General features: G+C 42.8%; 1 protein-coding gene across 5 annotated transcripts in view; it reads right to left on the bottom strand.

Moving 5' to 3' along the window:
- The window catches only part of DPP6 (dipeptidyl peptidase like 6), a 1,185,884-nt gene that overhangs the window by 227,072 nt on the left and 941,431 nt on the right, over positions 1–17,381 (bottom strand). For 4 of the 5 annotated variants that reach the window (XM_063641745.1, XM_055269771.2, XM_055269769.2 and 1 more), the window contains one exon: positions 5,465–5,546. The exons of the other annotated variant lie outside the window; for it this stretch is intronic. In XM_063641745.1, coding sequence (XP_063497815.1) covers positions 5,465–5,546 — 82 coding nt within the window. The remainder of the gene's footprint in view (positions 1–5,464; positions 5,547–17,381) is intronic. 5 annotated transcript variants of the gene reach the window in all.

The raw sequence follows: 17,381 nt of genomic DNA, 5'->3' as shown, positions 1-17,381 counted from the left end.
TCTCGTGGTCTGGAGATGATGAGGAAGTTGACCTCTCCTTCTAAGCTGCGAAGCATGGCTGTGAGAATTCCTTAGTTTCCTTCCATGGTGTTTGTAATTGCACCTGCTCCTTTGGGGAACGCTGTCTCTTGGGGACAGCTCTCTCCCCAATTCCAGCAGGTTTCCCGGCTAACTACTCCACTGCTCTTCATCTGTCACATTTTGACGCTGTCTCTGCATTGAAGACTTCCCAATGGACTCATTAAATTTCCCGTTCAAAGCTCTTCATTTATCACTATCATGGTAGCAAGCCAACCAAAGAGAGACACATTCACTTTGTCTCTGATCTTCCAAGTGTACAAGCAAAGATTCTGGCTTTGAATTCTTAATGTTGCCTAATGCTGCACAGACTTCCTTGGGAAAATTTCCATGGCACTTGTTTCCAAAGGAAAACATGATGATGCACCAAATTCACATGAGCTCCCTCCCCTTGCACATCAACCTGCAAATGCACCCTGAGGCAGCTTCAACTCCAAGTGCGTGTGCTAAGAACAAGGAAGGCCACCGCAGCTGCCTCAAAGTCTGTGTGCTTCCAGGAAATGTCTCTAGTAGAACTACCATATCAGGAAATACGTGGACATTCCTAAACCAGACAATGTAATCACATTCTAGGTCAGCAGAAACAAAACCTCCCATAAACAGAGAAACACACGGTGGGGGGCAGGACTTCATGAAAAGATCAAAGAAAAGAAACATGGAGGGCCAGGCACAGTGGCTCACACCTATAATCCCAGCACTTTGGGAGGCCGAGGTGGGTGGATCACTTGAGGTCAGGAGTTCAAGACCAGCCTGGCCAAAACGGTGAAACCCCATCTCTGCTAAAAATACAAAAATTAGCCAGGTATGGTGGTGCACACCTGTAGTCCCAGCTACTTGGGAGGCTGGGGCAGGAAAATTGCTTGAACCCAGGAGGTGGAGGTTGGAGTGAGCAGAAATTGCGCCACTGCACTCCAGCCTGGGTGACAGAGGGAGATTCCAGTTAAAAAAAAAAAAAAAAAGAAACATGGAGGAAATCTCAGTTCAGGCAGATTCGTCTGCAGAGGACACAACGAGGAAAGAAGTGTACAGAGAAATACGTTGAAACAGCATATGTTTTGAATGTTTATGTTTCCCAACTGGCCACTCCAGTTTGGAGGAAGAGGAAGCAAAGGAGAGACACTGTGTTAACATTTTACCTAGGATTTCTCATTTAATCCTATTTAATCTGGCCAAGTCTATTTCCTAGATCACATCCTGGGTCCTCAGCAAAGATTTGGAAGCAATCTTGTTATTCGTCATAAACTCCAGCCCCAGACCAGCATCGTCACAGAAGTGGCTTCCGGCAGCTTGGGGGCCTCCTCCCACCCACTCCACTAACAGCACACAGGCCACTCCCCCTGCAGTCATCACTACCGGAGAAACGTTCTAGGGGTCTCACAACACTTACTCTAAAAGGTAAGAGCTAATTGGCAACCACATCGAGGCACTGGGAAAAGATGCTCTCACCCACCCCTGGTTCCCTGGGTCATCTCCTGTGATCCGGGGGCTCCGGACCCAAAGGCAGCACTGAAATCTCTCAGCACAGGAGGCTACATGTTCCCAAAGCTCTTTGCAAACTTCAACTGCAGCTGTGTTCTCTGCTCCCAAAGGAGAATTACTCACTTCGATCTGACTCATTATAATTAGAGTAGGTTGACTTTAGGGAGCAATATTTACTTTTTAAAATAAAATGGCAATGAGGGGCGTGTTGCTTGGCATCACTTAATAGGTTAGGGCTTGCAAGGCCTGCTCTTGAGTTGTGAATTTTCTGTGCAGACGGAGCAGGTGTGGGGAGTACCTGTCATGAGGTGGTGGCTCTGGGGTCAGGCTTTCCCCATGAGAACAACCAAGAGAGCATATGATCCCCTAAAACAGGGGTCAGCAAACTATAACCCACAGGCCAAGCCACGTGTGTTGGGAAGTATAGCTTTATTGGAACATAGCCATGCCCATCTTATCTATACTGTCTGCAGCTGCTTCCATGCTGCAGTAAGGGAGATGAGTCATTGTGCTAGAAACTGTCTGTCTGCAAAGACGGAAACACGTGCTATCTGACCTTCTGCAGAAGAAGGCGGCCCCTGCTCCAGCACATAGGGCACTCACTCAACAATGAGCTATATTGCCTCTTAAGCTCAGTACATGCATGTATCATAACGCTATTAAAGGCCAAATGGATTTAAAAACTCAGAAGTTCCACAAGCATATAGCACCTTTGGTACTAAACTCAAGTATTAACAGTTATTACTTACCTGAACATTCATTTCTTTGAAGCAGAAAGGAAGTCAAATTTCTGTCACCTCTAGTACTGTCCTAGAACGTATTCATAGATGCTGGCTGTTTGCCACCATCCAGTTCTTCATGCTGAAGTGGTTTGAAACCACAAAAATATATTAACTAATGAATTAATCAATGTTTGTGCTTTCATCTTTTACCTCAACAAACGTGTACTGGGCACCAGGCACTGTGCTGGGTGTGTTAGAATACGAAGATGAAACAGGCTCACTGTGTGGACTCAGGGTACCTGTATTAGTTCGTTCTCATGCTGCTATGAAGAAATATCTGAGACTGAGTAATTTATACAAGAAAGAGGTTTGATTAACTCACGGTTCTGCATTGCTGGGGAGGCCTCAGGAGACTTACAATCATGGCAGAAGGCACCTCTTCACAGGACAGGAGGAGACACAGTGAGTGTCGAGCAAAGGGGGAAACCATCAGATCTCGTGAGAACTCACTATCACTAGAACAGCATGGGAGAAACTGCCCCCATGATTCAATTATCTCCATGTGGTCCCACTGTTGACACATGGGCATTATAATAATTCAAGGTGAGATTTGCGTGGGGACACAGAGCCACACCATATCACCACCTAACCAAGGAGAGAGACATGTCTATAGGCAACAAGAGATCATGTGTACTGGGAGATTGCACGGCGAGACCTGAAGCCCCAGGATGGCTACCTACCATTGTGTGTGTGTGTGTGTGTGTGCACGTGTGTGTGTTGGGGGAGGTGTCAGGAAGCCTTCTCTGAGAAGTTGTCATTTACTTTGTTTTGTTGCTACTTATTCTGTAAGAGGTTAAACAAGATAACTTCTATAATCACTTATCCCCTCCTCATCTCCAAGGGAGCATGACATGAGTGAAGGTCAGTTGTTCAAGAGGACAATTATAGACATAATTCTAAAGTGTGTGCATGCACACGCACACAAACACACACACATGCATGCACAGCAACTCCTTTTACAGTTGTGGGTTAAATTTCCTTTATGTTACAAGCTGTTCCCAGAGGCAGGACGACAAGTACCAACTCTACTACAGGACCCAGTTTATTTGCATGTACAGACAATGAGGCAGGAGTCCACACCCTGAGTTACAGCCACTGGGTGATAAGGAGCGAGGCCGCAGGTATGGTGGAAAGCGACCTTGACGTGTGGTCACATTATGATGGTCTTCTCCTGACTACTATAAAAAGGCTGGGCAATGATCACTCAGTAAGGTTACACCTTCCCATCCTTCTCCCTGCAGTGGGGTGATGAGGCCAGGTGCAGAGCTGTGGGTACTGGCTTGTAATGGATCCGCAGCAGGCAGGGAGAGCTCTCTATGGAGGTGTAATGGCCACTTTCACTGATGATTTGATGGATATTGGAAATCTCTTCAATCACAGACTTTCAGAGGGTTTTAAGGTCAACTACTAGAGATTCAGTTGCGCATCAGTCCTGAAAACTTAGGTCTTCTACAATCTCCTATTAAATTGCATTTTTTCCCTTTTTAAGAGTTAATGCCTTTGAGAAAAGACAAATTTTATCTCTTTTTGTGACTGAACTGATGGGTTGGTGTTCCTCAGTCAAGGTCAGCTCTCAGCTGCCTCACTTCCTCCTGTCACCCTGTGATTTTGATCAGTTACATATGCTTTTCAAAACCTCTGTAATCAGTTGTAGCATTAGAGACATGTTAATAATAGCTAAAATATTAATAGTTTCACAGCCTCTATGCTCTTGTTTTTTCAAACCAATTCAAGGCAGTGGAATTTATACATAACTAAGAAAATGCGATTGTACTATGGGGAGAAATAAGACTATTTTCATTTGTAAGATAGATGACAGCCTATCCAATACAATCCTATGTGAACTTTTAGATACGATCATTTTTTTGTGCTATTTTAGGAAAAAGGAGCTTTACAAATGCAGGCTTAGGTAATCAGCTTAAAGAGGCAGGAGAAAATGGTGACTTGAAAATGGCAACCATGTCATCTGACCTTCAAACCTGAGGGACTTTCTGCACGTGGCAATACAGTGTCTTAAAAAATGTCACACAGAACGGACAAATATAGCCAAGTTTTAGTCAAATGCAAGGCTAGAGCTGGAACAAAACTGAGGGATCGTATTATCCAAATCCTTCACTACATGGCTGGGCTGCTGCCTGCCTGCAGCCCGACAGCTGGAGGTGCCGTCCAAGACGAGCTCGACAGTGAGAACCAGGGTGGTAGCCCTCATCTTAGAAATAGTGTTCAGGGCCTTTTTCTCTGCACCATCCTTCCCATTCACAGAAACCCGGCAGTTTTGCCAATTTGAGAAGGAATCCATGAAGATAGCTGATAGAAACCAAGAGGGCTGCAATGGCCATGGGGGATTTTGCATGTTGACGGGACTGGCCTGGCTCCATCAGGGCCAGCAAATCTACTTGCTTAAAAAACTCTCCACAGAGGCCGGGTGCAGTAGCTCACGCCTGTAATGCCAGCACTTTGGGAGGCCGAGGCGGGTGGATTGCCTGAAGTCAGGAGTTCGAGACCAGCCTGGCCAACATAGTGAAACCCCGTCTCTATTAAAAATACAAAAATTAGTTGGGTGTGGTGGTGCATGCCTGTGATCCCAGCTACTTGGGAGGCTGAGGCAGGAGAATCTCTTGAACACAGGAGGCGGAGGTTGCAGTGAGCCAAGATCGTGCCATTGCACCGCAGCATGGGCAACAAGAGCAAAACTCCGTCTCAAAAAGAAAAAACAAAACAAAAAAAATCCCTCCACAGAAAGAAGTCCGAGTTCCCAGAGCATCTTTTGATGACAAAACCATTCGGATCATTCTTATTTGCAGTCCTTTTAATTAAGTTGATCTCTTTGAGCTCATGATTCATCTGGAGTCCATAGACACAGCTGTAGTTAGGCACCACTTTAACCATGTCAGATGTAGGAACCAAGCACATGCTGTTCCAATTTTAGGAGAATTTGCTATCTAAAAAGAAATGACCCTTTTACATATTCAGACACCCTGGTGTACTTGTCCAGATTTTAATTTACACACACACACACACACACACACACCACCATATACAGGCTGAGTACAGTGAGATCCATTCAGCTTAGAAAATAGAAACTTCCTCAAAACCCAAGTATATACCGAACTTGATTGGCTTACCAGCTGTTGGCCTTTAGGGCCCCATCCTGCATACTGAAGTTTTGCATTGCTGACTTCTGGTGGGTCCAGACTTTGAGGATCCCTGAAAATTGAATAAACAAACAAAAACAAAGCAAAATGTTGGGAACCAAGAATTTAAGCTGCTGCAATTTTATCCCCTACCTATAACTTAACTCCTTTCTCCTTCCATGGTATCCATTTCAAGAGCTTGTCTCTTGTGTTACTAATATGTCTCATTTAGTCTCTATTAGGTTTCTTCAGATGTATATAATTTATATGAAGCTGAAATAGGTCCATCATTGCTTAACCCAAATAGTAAATACTCATTAAGAGAGAACATGCAGTGAAATCTTTGGATCAGCTCCTTAAATCTCCAGAACAGTCAAAGTTAAAAATTAAAATGCAGAGCCATGCAGTGATCTACCTCCACAATTTGTAGCTCTATCTTTGGTTCTCCTCGAAGATAACTTTTTCTAGGTATAACGCAGGTCGTTATGACCTTACAAACCTGGTGGCATCAGGTTTTGTGTTGGTTTGTGTTGATAGATAGAAGTCGAGAGAGAGAGGGAGGAAGAGGATAAATTGAAAGATATATTTCCTTTCAAACCTCACTTATATTTTTTATCCTCAATGCACTGATTAAATACCAACACCACCTCAACAAAAACCTCTCTAAGTACTTAAAGGTCATAGTGAGTAAAGGTCATGGTGGGAAAAATGAAAAGAGCTAACACTTTTATAAGTATTAAATATTTCAGTATATTTTGTAGCTACTGCTGTCTCCAACATGTAGAAAAGATTCATTTTCGTGTTTCTTTTGGATGACACCCCTCCACGTGAAGAATGATATCTGTGTTCTGCTGAGTCTGCTGGGCTCTGTCAGGTAAGCACCCTATCACTTAGCTATAATTTCTTATGCGGGGCTGGGCGCGGTGGCTCACACCTGTAATCCCAGCACTTTGGGAGGCTGAGGCGGTCGATCACAAGGTCAGGAGATCGAGACCATCCTGGCTAACACAGTGAAACCCCATCTCTGCTAAAAATACAAAAAATTAGCCGGGCACGGTCGGGGGCGCCTGTAGTCCCAGCTACTCGGGAGGCTGAGCCAGGAGAATGGCATGAACCTGGGAGGCGGAGCTTGCAGTGAGCGGAGATCATGCCACTGCACTGTAGCCTGGGTGACAGAGCGAAACTCTGTCTTGAAAAAAAAAATACGTATGTGTATATATATATATGTGTGTATACACATACATATGTGTATATATGTGTATACACATATATATACATATATATACACACACATTTTTTCAAGACATATACACACATATATACATATATACACATATATACATATATACACATATATACACACATATACATATATACACACATATATACATATATACACATATATATACACACATATATACATATATATACACATATATATACATATATATACACATATATATACATATATATATACACATATATATATACACACATATATATACATATATATATACACATATATATATACACACACACACAGCTGGGAATGCACCCACTCATCTGTAGAGAGATGGTTGGAAAGGAAGGATGCTGCACTTCAGGAGTTGCATGAACAAAGGAGATGAGGCAGGAAGGGAAGGAAGGTGAAGGGGCTAAGGACATGGTGGACTGGAATCAATAGAAGATACAAAAGCAACGGCTGAACAAAACTACCAGGAAAAACAAGGACTACATTTAGAGTACAGAGAGATGGGGGAAGCTAGGGAGTCCAGAATGTCCCAGGTAGTTTTAGATGAAGTGTCTGGGTTTGGAGAAGCCAGGAAGCCTGAGGGTAGAGCAACGATGCCAATTCAGAGAAGACATTGCTGCTTAGAAACCAGCTGGGAAGGCAGCTGCCCAGTGATCGGAAGATGCAAATGAGTCCTAATATTGCAGGTTCTGTTAATAGATGAGTTTTTAACATTTGTGTGGTTTTGTTTTGTTTTGTTTTGAGAAGGAGTCTTGCTCTGTCACTCAGGCTGGAGTGTAGTGGCAGGACCTCGGCTCACTGCAACCTCCGCCTCCCAGGTTCAAGTGATTCTCCTGCCTCAGCCTCCCGAGTAGCTGGGATTACAGGAACCTGCCATGACGCCCAGCTAATTTTTGTATTTTCAGTAGAGACAGGGTTTCACCATGTTAGCCAGGCTGGAACTCCTGACCTCAGGCAATCCACCCGCCTCGGCCTCCCAAAGTGCTGGAATTACAGGCATGAGCCACTGTGCCCAGCTAACTTTTGTATGTTCTGATGTTTCAAAGTATTCTCATAAGCATAGGTTAATTCCTCTTGAACACTGGTGTAGAGAAAAGCTTTGATGACTCAAAATTCAGGAGCCAGAAATTGAGATTAATAAGTTAGATTACATAAAAACATAAAACTTTTGCGTGACAGATGCATCATAAACAAAAGACATCTTACAAACCAGGAGAATATTATTTACAACACATGCCATGGACACATGACTAATATCCCTAACATACAAAAAACTTTGAAAAATTGAGGTTATAAAAAAACAAAAAAGATACAAATATGAGAAAAAGACCCAAACAGACAATTCGCAAAAAGACATAAAAATGGCCCTCAAACATATGAAAAGGTACTCAAATACATATGAAATTAAGGAAGTAGGAATTAAAACTAATTGAGATATCATTTCTCAACTATGAGACTTGGAAAAAGAAGAAAAAAGTATGACACATGGTGCTGGGGAGGCTGTAGGGAAACAGGCACTCTCAGACTTGCTTGTTGGGAAGCAACTGGTGCGAATCATTTCAGAGAGACATTTGACAATACCTAATAAAGTACACACTTAACTTTTAGCCCAACACTTCCACTTCTAGACTCCTAGAGAATTCACCTCAAACAATGCACAAATACATGTGCACAAGTTTGTATTTATTGCAGTTTTATTTGTAGTTGCAAATATTGGAAACAATATGTGGTTGAATAAATGACGGTACATCCTTCTATGTTAAGGCTGAATAGTACTGAGCAGTGAGTGGAGTAGTGGAGGCTACCAGAGGCTGGGAGTGGGAAGGATTGTGGGGATGTTGATAAAAAGATACAAAGTTTCACTTAGATAGGAGGAATAAGTTTTTGAGATCTGTTGCAGAGTATGGTGATTATAGTTAATAAGAATGTAATCCATGTTTCAAAATTGCTAAGAGACAAATGTTCACTGTTGTACCACAATGAAAAAAGATAAGTATATGAGGTGATAGAGATGTTAATTAGCTTGATTTAATAATTTCATAATGTATACATGTAACAAAATATCATATTTTACCCTGTAAATATATACAATTATCATTTGTCAATTTATAAAAACCCCCAAAACTATATCCTCCCCAATACAATGAAGTATGGTGCAGGTGTAAAAGAGAATGAAGAACTCGATAAACAGATATGGAGTGATTTCCATGTCAGAGTTAACAAAGCCCAAGAGTATGTGTTATAGTATGTATGTACGTATGTGTATATACACACACACACACACATATATAGTATGTATATAGTATGATATAGTTATATATCACAGAAGAAAGGGATATGAGAATATATATAAATTGAGTCTTTTGTGAAAAAAGAAATATAGGAAGCAGAAACCAGGAACCAGATTGATTACCTATAGGGTGTAGGTGGAAAACAGGTGGAAAGATAGGACTGCTGACAGAAGGAAGATTCTCTGTAGTTCCGTGAGTAAATGTGTTTCTCCCAGGGGTTTGGATGATCAGTTCTGAGATTGTGTGCATGCTAGAATTGGACAAATATGTAAATATATTGGAGACAATGAGAGCCAGGTTCTTCACTATTGGAGAAAAATGTTATAAGGAAAAGGAGAATACTAAAATAAACTGTGAAGTTTGAAATCAGATTCTCTGAGTATATCTTTTTGTACCACCTCAAGTCTCAGACAACACTAGGGTTTCACATACTTCCAAAATAAAACAAACAATAAAAAGGAAACAGGATGTTGGGGAACCCAGAATGGAATAAGAACACCAACAAAAGAACAAAACCCCACTATAAGTGAAACACAAAACTACACTGAAGGGGGTGGAGAGGGAAATAACTAACCATAAGTAACTCTGGGAAACAGTATTTTGACTAGATATGCTAAAGCTAAAAATAAGAAAATAAAAAAAAAACCCTGTGAATAAATGCTGCAGTTCATTGAGTAAATGTGTTTCTCCCAGGGGTTTGGAAGATCAATTCTGAGACTGTGTGCATGCTAGAATTGGATAAATATGTAAATATATTGGAGATAATGAAAGCCAGGTTTTTCACTGTTGGAAAAAATGTTATAAGGAAAAGGGGAACACTAAAATAAACTGTGAAGTTTGAAATCAGAGGTATCTGGATAAACTCATGGTTTTTAGTCTCTATATACACAGATAGATCCAAAATATAGATATGTGTGTGTCCATGGGTTAGTATACATACATATATGTCCTGGCTCTGTCCACTGAGAAGGCCTAGAAACAATGACACCCCAGTAGCAATGAGCACAGTTAGCATCTAGGTCTTGGCGTCTAAATACCACCACCCAGTAAAAGAAAATAGGGCTTCTAGGAGGAGCAATTGTATCTGGGCTGGGGCAGGGAAAATACAGAATGAGTCAGGAATATTTTATGGAACCAGAAAGTAATGGAATACTAAAAAAATGGGGGTTTGTTGAAAGAACATGCAAGCTAACCTAAAGGAGTTGTAATGATTCACACTAGAACAGTTTGATCAACAATAACAAAAATTAATGATAGTACTGGATTAACCCACAGAATAAAATACCCATATGTAGCATAGCACAGGCCCTCAATATATGCCTATGAACAAACAAATAAATTAGTAAATAAAGGCAGGTTCGAGAGGTGGCTCTCAGCAAAGATCCTTTTGCAACTTTAGAGACAAGCCTAACAAATTCACTTGACCTGTGTTTATTTGGAAATTTCCAAGCACAGAGGACAGAGTGGAAGATCAGAAAGACTTAAACTCCATTGCCTTACTTAATATTGAAATTCAGTTTGTTAGATTGTGATTTCCAGTAGGTGTCTAAGATATTCTGAAACAGCAGGGGATTAACTTTTCTTTTATATGACAAATGTAAATTCCCATAAATGCTAATTGGAAATAATATGGAGTGCCTTGCAAGACTACATGAACACTAGGGCCGATACGCCACGGTGAGTCACCATGACTACATGACATGAACACTAGGGCCGATACGCCACGGTGATTCACCATGACTACATGAACACTAGGGCCAATAAGCCACTGTGATTCACCATGATTATATGAACACTAGGGCCAATACGCCACGGTGATTCACCATGACTACATGAACACTAGGCCCAATACGCCACGGTGATTCACCATGATTATATGAACACTAGGCCCAATACGCCACGGTGATTCACCATGATTATATGAACCCTAGGGCCGATACGCCACGGTGATTCACCATGATTATATGAACACTAGGGCCGATGCGCCACGGTGATTCACCATGACTACATGAACACTAGGGCCGATACGCCACGTTGATTCACCATGATTATATGAACACTAGGGCCGATACGCCACGGTGATTCACCATGACTACATGAACACTAGGGCCGATACGCCACAGTGATTCACCATGATTATATGAACACTACGGCCGATACGCCACGGTGAGTCACTAATTCCGCTTTTATTACCTGGCTCACCTGTGCTCAATGAGTCCTTTACTTCTTCCATAAGCTAAGATGCATTTCCCTTCCCTCACCACCAACACGTTACAGGAGTTTCCATAGATCCACACTGGGAATCAAAAGGTTTGCTTCCTAGTCCCAACCTTATGACGTATGGATCACATGGCCTTCAGCAACTCTCTGCGTCTTATTTTCTCCTATGGGGAACAATAGCTACCCTCCTCCTACAGAATGGTCATGAAAATCAAGAGAAACAATGGCTATTAACTTATAAACTCTAGAATAGTCCAAAGAGGTAATTATTTTCTTTTTGCTAGCTAGTGACTCTCTCAACCTCTCAATCTTTCTCAGTCTCTATAAGTTAAACAAATGACTCCAAGATGTCACAAGTGAGCCGTGGCAATCTGTCTTCAAAAACACCAGGATGCCCCTCATGGGGAGGAAGCTGTGAAGTGGTGGAGAGAATTCCAAGAAGCTGTAACTTTAATTCTGAATTCTGCCACTAGAAGCAAAGGGCTTGGGACAATAGAGTAACTGGATCCAAGTTTGTTTCCTGTGTGTAAAACAAGAATAATCATGTTTGCCTCGTAGGGTTGGACTCAATAATCTATTGTATGTGAAAATAGGTAGCACAGAGCTTCCTAGCAGATATTCCATAAATGCTGCTTTATTCATTGATAAACTGGTAAATAATTTGACCATGCAATATAATACACACAACATATATATGTGTAGATGTATACGTGTGTTCCCTTAACCCTTCACTTAATTAGAAAGGATCAATGGTTGAATATTGATAAAATGTTATTACAACAACATTGATAAAATGTTATTACAACAACTATCTATATGTAATTTCTTTTAAAGGCCCAGTAATATGTCAGATATTAGGACAAGTTTACTCTATGGAACTCTGTAGCAAAAACAAATGGGCTCAATCCCTATGTCAGGTGGGAAACTGGGTTTAGGGTCTCAATCCTCAATCATATTCTCCACATCTGTTCCTATGAAAGGAACCTATATTTTTGCATTGGGATTTGATTTCTTGCAGGGTGTCAGATTCTTTTCCTTTCAAGTTAAAAGAGGATTTGAGAGTGATTTTTCCAACTTCTTCTCTACTGTGGGAATTCCCTTTTGGATGAGCCACTTGGTGGTCCTTCATCCTCTGCTCCAATCCCCTACCGAATGGCTTTCCTCACACAACTCCTTCTCTGCCCAGACTAGCTAATGCCCAATTTGGTTTTATGCTGAATCTACCTCCTCCACATCAACACCTTGACCTTTGAGAATGAGCTTTGAGAATGACAAATGCAATGTCTCCAACCTCAGCTGACCACTAACCATTCCTATCATCACAACCACCCAGAGGTGTGAGACACGTCTGTCCTCAAATCCAATTCCAATCTTTCCTGCTCTCCTCACATCTCTTTTAGACCTACTGCCCCCTTCCTCTAAAGGGACAAGGAGGTGTGGGGCAGACAGAGGAGCACTGAAGGCTCTCCCTCCCGCACCCGCTCCCTCTGCCTTTTGCCTACAGGGCTTCCCTCTCCATCAGCCTCACTCTCAGCCTTTGCCTCTGGGAGTCTCCAGCGTGGCCCAGGGTCTCTGCTTCCCTGCAGAAGGCTTCCTCCCGGACACACTGAAGTACCTGGTGCTCCTCCCTCCTCTCAGTCTCCAATGACCAGGCATCCCTGTTCCATCTCGGCCAGCGCTTCCTCCTGTACCTCCTTTTTTGTTCCAGCCTAGAACTATCAAATACTTTCCATTTACCTTTCTGGTAAACTTTTATTATTTATTACTATTTTTAATTAATAAGCTTTATATTTTTAGAGCAGTTTCATGATTAGAGAAAAACTGAACAGAACTACAGAGAGTTCCCATATCCTTCTTCTTCCCCTGCCCTCAGTTTTCCAAACTACAAACATCTTGCTTTAGTGTGGTGCATGTGGTACAATTGATAAACCAATATTGAAACATTATTAAGTCCCACAGTTGACATTAGGGTTCACCCTTGGCCTGTGTGTTCTGTGAGTTGTGACAAATCCATCTGTCTTGCACCTGTCATTGCAGGATCATAGAGATGTCTTTGGGTCTCTAAGCCTCTGTGTGCTCGGCCTATTCATCCTTCCCTATTCATCCTTCCCACCCCACCAAACCCTGGCAAGCACAGATCTGCCTAAGGCCCCCATAAGTCTGCCTTTTCCTGAATGTCACATAGTTGGAATCATACAAAGTGTAGCCTTTCAGGTTGGTGTCTTTCACTGAGGAATGTGCGCTTTTGGCTCCAAGTTTTCTATGGAGGACAGACTTTTACGCTGCCTCAGCCTCTCGGAGTTCGCTCCACCAGTTTCCTTCCTTTCCCTAAGGCTGTTCTCCCAAAGGAAATGCAGACAGCCAGGACCTCCTCCCACGCAGCCTCTCCACCCACCCATGAGCACCTCCTCCCACGCAGCCTCTCCACCCACCCATGAGCACCACCTCCCACGCAGCCTCTCCACCCATCTCTGGGCACCTCCTCCCACGCAGCCTCTCCACCCATCTCTGGGCACCTCCTCCCACGCAGCCTCTCCACCCACCCATGAGCACCTCCTCCCACGCAGCCTCTAACCCATCATCAGTCCAACCCCTACCGGTCTTGGTCCAATCCAGTGACTGGTCCAAATCTGAGGGCCACTTTCTGACCTTCTTGCCTTTCCCTAACCCACTGCAATATGGCTTCCATTCATTTTTAAAGCTGAAATTGCTTCTCTGAAGATCTTCTGTGTCCATCGAGGTGCAAAGCCTGTGGCCTCCCCGTCCTAGGCCTGGGTGGCCTCTCCCTGTGCACGCTGTCGCTATTGCTTCTCTGTCTTGATGTTCAGGACCGCCCCTTCTCCCAGCTCTCCCCTCACCTCCCTCTCTGGTCCTCGTCTCTGTAGGATCTTCTCTGCCCACCCTTTAAAATCCAGTGTCCTGGGCGTGACCGCAGCCCGGCTCCTCTCCTCCACACCCGTCTCTGTCACTGTCATTTCAACTGTGTCCACATCTCTGGCCTCCAGAACTGGGAGGGGCAACTTCTGTTGTTTTAAGCCATGCAGTTTGTGGCGATTTCTCACCACAGCCCTAGGAAGCGAATGTCCCTTCATTTCCCAGTTCCACCAAGGCCCAAAGAGACTGTCTCAGGGCCAGGTAGCTGACCGGTGTCTGCGTGAAGATTTAGTCAAAGGGGGAAGTATCTCCAACAGCCTGAAGGGACAAAGTGGAGACCCTCAGAGAGCAAGGCAGAGGCAAACTCTGCGGGAGATGACCCCTGCCCTGCCCAACCCCTGGGCTTCTGGCCTGAGCCGGCTTCCTGCGGGAGAAGTCCCTGGCCCCACCTCGCACATTTAGGCCACGGCAGCACACTCGGCTTAAGCCCAAATTCCTCACATCAAATAATTTTCCAGCATGTCCCAGATTCTGCTGACATTCTTAGAGGTGTGTGTGTGAGAGACAGGAAGACAGGCAGAGAGAAAGAGAACGCAGGAAGGTGTACAGTGATTTATTTTGAGGCTACGTAGTGGCCCTCCTTCATTTTTCTTTCTTTCTTCTTTTTTATTCATTTATTTTAAAGAAGCCCTGGCAGGCTATGTGATGAATCATCTCCTGGGTAGAGATGGATTAGTTAAAAAAATGATGAAGGAAGAATAAAGTGATCTGGACTTAACTATATTTCAAAATAATCACACAATCCATTCTGATTTTGCTTATTTGAGCAATAAACAGAACAGGGCATAAATCATGTTGAAATTTGAAGAGTAAATTAGTGCAGCGAAGTTTACTCATTTATCTTCCTAAGGGATTTTGAGGGACTGAAAAGCTTTACAGCAATAACAGCATTTGGGAGTGAGGGGGCAAAGCTAACGACTGCTTCTCTGGATCCTAATGTTTTATGACCAAAGGCACCAAAAAACAGCATTCTCAGTGTCTAATCATATGTGTTTTCTGAGTCTTCCTATGTACTTAGCATGGTGGGTAATATAAAAATGTATGATACACTCCCAGTTCTAAAAGCGAACCTGACACATGGTAGATGCTCAATAAAATTAATTGAATAATTAATTAATGGATGGGTGGATTAATAAGTGGGTCTAGTCTAATCTCCAATCACTGAGTGGCTAGGGTCAGTAAGACCTTAAACTCATGCAGCACTTAAATATTTATATTACCATTTTTTGTGTATATCTAAATGACACAGTTAAATTTTTGAGGGCAGGAATCCTCGTGGACATAAATGCTTCCTCAGGGGCCAGTATTTGAGCACATATCACATTGGTAATTTTAAAATTTCTCCACACACTCTATGGTGGATCACAAGTTCCTTTCCTTATGAAACACTTGGGCCGGGCACAGTGGCTCACGCCTGTAATCCCAGCACTTTGGGACGCCAAGGCAGGAGGATCAGAAGGTCAGGAGTTGAGACCAGCCTGACCAACATGGTGGAACCCCATCTCTACTAAAAATAAAAAAAAAATTAGCTGGGTGTGGTGGCACACGCCTGTAATCCCAGCTACTCAGGAGGCTGAGGCAGGAGAATCACTTGAACCTGCGAGGCAGAGGTTGCAGTGAGCGGAGATCACGCCACTGCACTGCAGCCTGGGGGATAGAGCAAGACACTGTATCAAAAAAAAAGAAAGATTTGGATATAGATGTTTTCAGGCAGAGATGCTCCACTCACTAAATACTGATCGGGGTGGCCTGTTCGAAAATATTAGTGACAGATGTGACCGATTCCCTCTCTAATTCAGAGGGACGCTTTTAACATATATGATCACAAATATGAGCACAGTCATCCCTTGGTATCCATGGAAGATTGGTTTCGGGACACCCCTGCAGATACCAAAATCCACAGATGCTCAAGTCCTTGATATAAAATGTGTGGTATTTGCATATAATGTAAGCACATCCTCCTGTATCCTTTAAGCCACCTCTAGACTACTTATAATCCCTAATTCAGTGTAATTGCTAATGTAAATAGCTGTGATACTGTATCATTTAGGGAATAATGACAAGGAAGAAAGTCTGTACAAATTCAGTACAGATGCAACCATCCATTTTTTTTTTCAAGTATTTGACCTGAGGGAGTTTGCTTGAATCCCCAGATACAGAACCCATGGATATGGAGGGCTCAGTCACACGGAAATGGAATCTTTGTAATTAAAGGGAGCTTGTGTCTTCTCTGTCACTGTAAACCTAATATCAAGACCAGTGCTCAACAAACTCTGTGAAATGAAGACATGATGGAGAAGCAGAGATGAGTTTGGGGGGTTCATTAAATGCTAAAGCATAATTTGGGGGTGGGGGTGAAATGTTCTAAAATGGAATAAGATGATGCTTGTGCCACTCCGTGAATAAACTAAAAAACAGGTTTGTTTTCTATCTATCGATCATCTCTCAACCAATCAATCAGTCTGTCATCTATGAATCAATCAGTCTATTATCTATCTATCACCTATCCATTAATGGATTGATCTATTATCTATCTATATCTATCATTTATCTATCTACCTATTTATCTATTATCTATCTATCATCCATGGATTGATCTAGCTGTATGTCTATCTGTCATCTATCCATCTACCTATCAATCATCTATCCATCATCTGTCTATCATTTATCTATCATCTATCATTTATCAATCAATCTATCAATCTGTCTATCTATTTTTAGAGACAAGGTCTCACGCTGTCGCTGGAGTAGATTGGCACAACCATAGCTCTCTGCAGCCTCAACCTCCTGGTCTCAAGCCATCCTCCTACCTTGGCCTCCCAAGCTGCTGGGGCTTTAGGCATGTGCCACCATGCCCAGCTCTGTTTACCTTATTAAAGCTTTCACCTTACATCATATGCATTAAAAACAAGTTTTTGGTCACCTCAAGGGCTTTTTCCTCCTGCCTTTCAGTAAAATCCCATTACAGAACAAAAAATATTGCCAAGAGGAAATCTGTTATTTCTTTTTGGCCTATGGCAAGAGCAATGAGACCCCAGCCTGGGAGACAGGGGAACACTGGAGCTTATGAAGGACAAAGAGAAGTTCTTCAAGAATGAATGGACGCGAACGGAGCCAGTTCAGACAGGTGCTCCCTCCTCTCTTCCCACTCAGAGCGTTCTTTCCTCTCAGCCTCTTTCCCACTTTTTTTTTACTTTCTGAACCAGTTCGC

This window comes from Symphalangus syndactylus, chromosome 6 (genome assembly GCF_028878055.3).
Source record: "Symphalangus syndactylus isolate Jambi chromosome 6, NHGRI_mSymSyn1-v2.1_pri, whole genome shotgun sequence".
NCBI lineage: Eukaryota > Metazoa > Chordata > Mammalia > Primates > Hylobatidae > Symphalangus > Symphalangus syndactylus.
Note: the sequence above shows the minus strand (reverse complement) of the source record. Positions and strands in the feature narration are given on the sequence as shown.